We start from the raw sequence: 2,500 nt of genomic DNA, 5'->3' as shown, positions 1-2,500 counted from the left end.
AAGGGGCCCTCGGAACCCGCGCTGCTAGACAACCCCTGCCCACAATACGGACAGACGCGTCCTGGCGCCGCCGCGCCTCCGAAGCGGCTCGAGGCTCCTCAGCGGGGAGGCGCGCGAGAGCAGGCCGCCTCTCGCCTAGACCTAACCGGAGGCGGCGCCCGACAGCGACCCCTTGGCCGACTTCCGGGGCCGGCCGCGACAACAGGTCTACCCCGAAAATGCCGACAGGCGCCTAAGTCCCGCCGGAGCCGGGTAGACCTGGTGGCCCTGCGCCGGGACGCCGCCGGGGCGCAGGCCGCCGGCGGCGGCCGCGGCGGCCGCATCGGCCGGCTCCGGAACCGGGTAGACCTGATGCTCGCCAGCCCCGGAACCGGGTAGACCTGATGCTCGACAGCACCCGGCGGGGCACGAGGCCGGCCGCGCCCGACTGGGCGAACGGGTCGGCCCGGAAGCCCGGGCCAACAGGTCTACCCGCCGGGCTCGGGCACCAGGTCTACCCGCCGGGCCCGGACACCAGGTCTACCCGCCGGGCTCGGACACCAGGTCTACCCGCCGGGCCCGGACACCAGGTCTACCCGCCGGGCTCGGACACCAGGTCTACCCGCCGGGCCCGAACACCAGGTCGACCCGCCTAACCCGAACGCCAGGTCTACCCGCCGGGCTCGGACACCAGGTCTACCCGCCGGGCCCGGACACCAGGTCTACCCGCCATGCTCGGACACCAGGTCTACCCGCCGGGCTCGGACACCAGGTCTACTCGCCATGCTCGGACACCAGGTCTACCCGCCGGGCTCGGACACCAGGTCTACCCGCCGGGCTCGGACACCAGGTCTACCCGCCGGGCTCGGACACCAGGTCTACCCGCCGGGCTCGGACACCAGGTCTACCCGCCATGCTCGGACAACAGGTCTACCCGCCGGGCTCGGACAAGAGGTCTACCCGCCGGGCTCGGACAAGAGGTCTACCCGCCGGGCTCGGACAAGAGGTCTACCCGCCGGGCTCGGACAACAGGTCTACCCGCCGGGCTCGGACAACAGGTCTACCCGCCGGGCTCGGACAACAGGTCTACCCGCCGGGCTCGGACAACAGGTCTACCCGCCGGGCTCCGAGAGCAGCTGTACCCACCGGCACCCCCGCCGCCGAGCCCAGTCGGCCGCCGCCCTGCCACCTTAAGAGAGTCCCAGCTACTCCCCCTCTGGACCCGCGCCGCGGACAACGCCCTCTCTTTCCCACTCGGAGCCCCGGGCAGGAACGGCGGCGCCTCGGCACCCGCCGAGGGCCTCGGCTAAGCGCTCGGAACCCGCTCCAGCCACCCGACTCGGAGAGCGGCTCGAGCCGACGAGCCCGGACCACAGGTCTACCCGCTGCACCGGGACACCAGGTCTACCCGCCGGCTTCGGACCAGGGGTCTACCCGCCGGGCACGGACGACAACTCTACCCGCTGCGCACCTCTGCGGCCGAGCCGAGGCGGCGGCAGCCGTGCCACCCGGGCAGAGTCCCGGTTGCTCCCCCCGTTTCCCCGCCCCGCAGAGAACGTCTCTTCTTTCACCCTCGGGGCAGGGGAAAGGCTGCTACGCTCGGAGCGCCGGGCAGAAAGCGCAGCGCTAAGCCCCGAGACCGGCTCTAGCCGCTACTCTCGGACATCGGCTCTTCCCGGCGGCGCCGAGGCGGCCGAGCCCGGTCGGCCGCAGCCGTGCCGCCTAAAGAGAGTCCCAGTTACTCCCCCGGCTTCCCCGCCCCGCAGAGAACGTTTCTTCTTTCAGCCTCGGGGCAGGGGAAAGCCTTAACGCCGGAGAGGAAGTCTGCCGCAAAGGGCCACGGGAGATGGAGTCCCCGCAACGAGCCCCCCGGGAGAGTACTGGACGGAGCATGCGCGCTGGAAGGACTCGCTAAGAACTGTGGGAAATCGGGGAGGTCGGGGCAGGGCCGGAAGGGCACGCCGGCGCGCCGACCGACGGATCGAGCGGTCGCACGCCGTCTGCTCGCTCCGTGAATTCGGTGCCACGCTCGGAGCACCGGCCGGAAACGGCAGCGCTTCGGCGCCGGCCGAGGGCCCTCGCCGAGCCCTCGGAGCGGCTCTAGCTGCCGGACCTGGACAGGAGCTCTACCCACGGGGCTCGGAGACCGGGTCCACTCGCCGCCGGGCGGCGGCGCCGCTCCGGCTCTAAGTCCGCCGGTCGGCGGGAAAAGGTCTACCCGCATCCGGGCCGGCCGGCGGCGCCGCTCCGGCTCTAAGTCCGCCGGCCGGCGGGAACACGTCTACCCGCGACCGGGCCGGGCGGCGGCGCCGCTCCGGCTCTAAGTCCGCCGGTCGGCGGGAACACGTCTACCCGCATCCGGGCCGGGCGGCGGCGCCGCCCCGGCTCTAAGTCCGCCGGTCGGCGGGAACAGGTCTACCCGCATCCGGGCCGGGCGGCGGCGCCGCTCCGGCTCTAAGTCCGCCGGTCGGCGGGAACACGTCTACCCGCATCCGGGCCGGGCGGCGGCGCCGCTCCGGCT

General features: G+C 73.2%; 1 protein-coding gene across 1 annotated transcript in view; it reads left to right on the top strand.

The window, feature by feature from the left end:
• LOC135408132 (collagen alpha-1(I) chain-like) overlaps positions 1–378 on the top strand; it is a 3,893-nt gene extending 3,515 nt beyond the window's left edge. Inside the window, exon 3 of the mRNA XM_064643466.1 lies at positions 1–378. This exon is cut by the window's left edge and continues 1,173 nt beyond it. Within this exon, the coding sequence (XP_064499536.1) occupies positions 1–378 (378 nt within the window).
• The last annotated feature ends 2,122 nt before the right edge of the window (positions 379–2,500 follow it).

Source organism: Pseudopipra pipra, unplaced genomic scaffold, assembly GCF_036250125.1.
Source record: "Pseudopipra pipra isolate bDixPip1 unplaced genomic scaffold, bDixPip1.hap1 HAP1_SCAFFOLD_198, whole genome shotgun sequence".
NCBI classification, from domain to species: Eukaryota; Metazoa; Chordata; class Aves; order Passeriformes; family Pipridae; genus Pseudopipra; species Pseudopipra pipra.
This window is presented reverse-complemented; position numbering and strand designations above follow the sequence as displayed.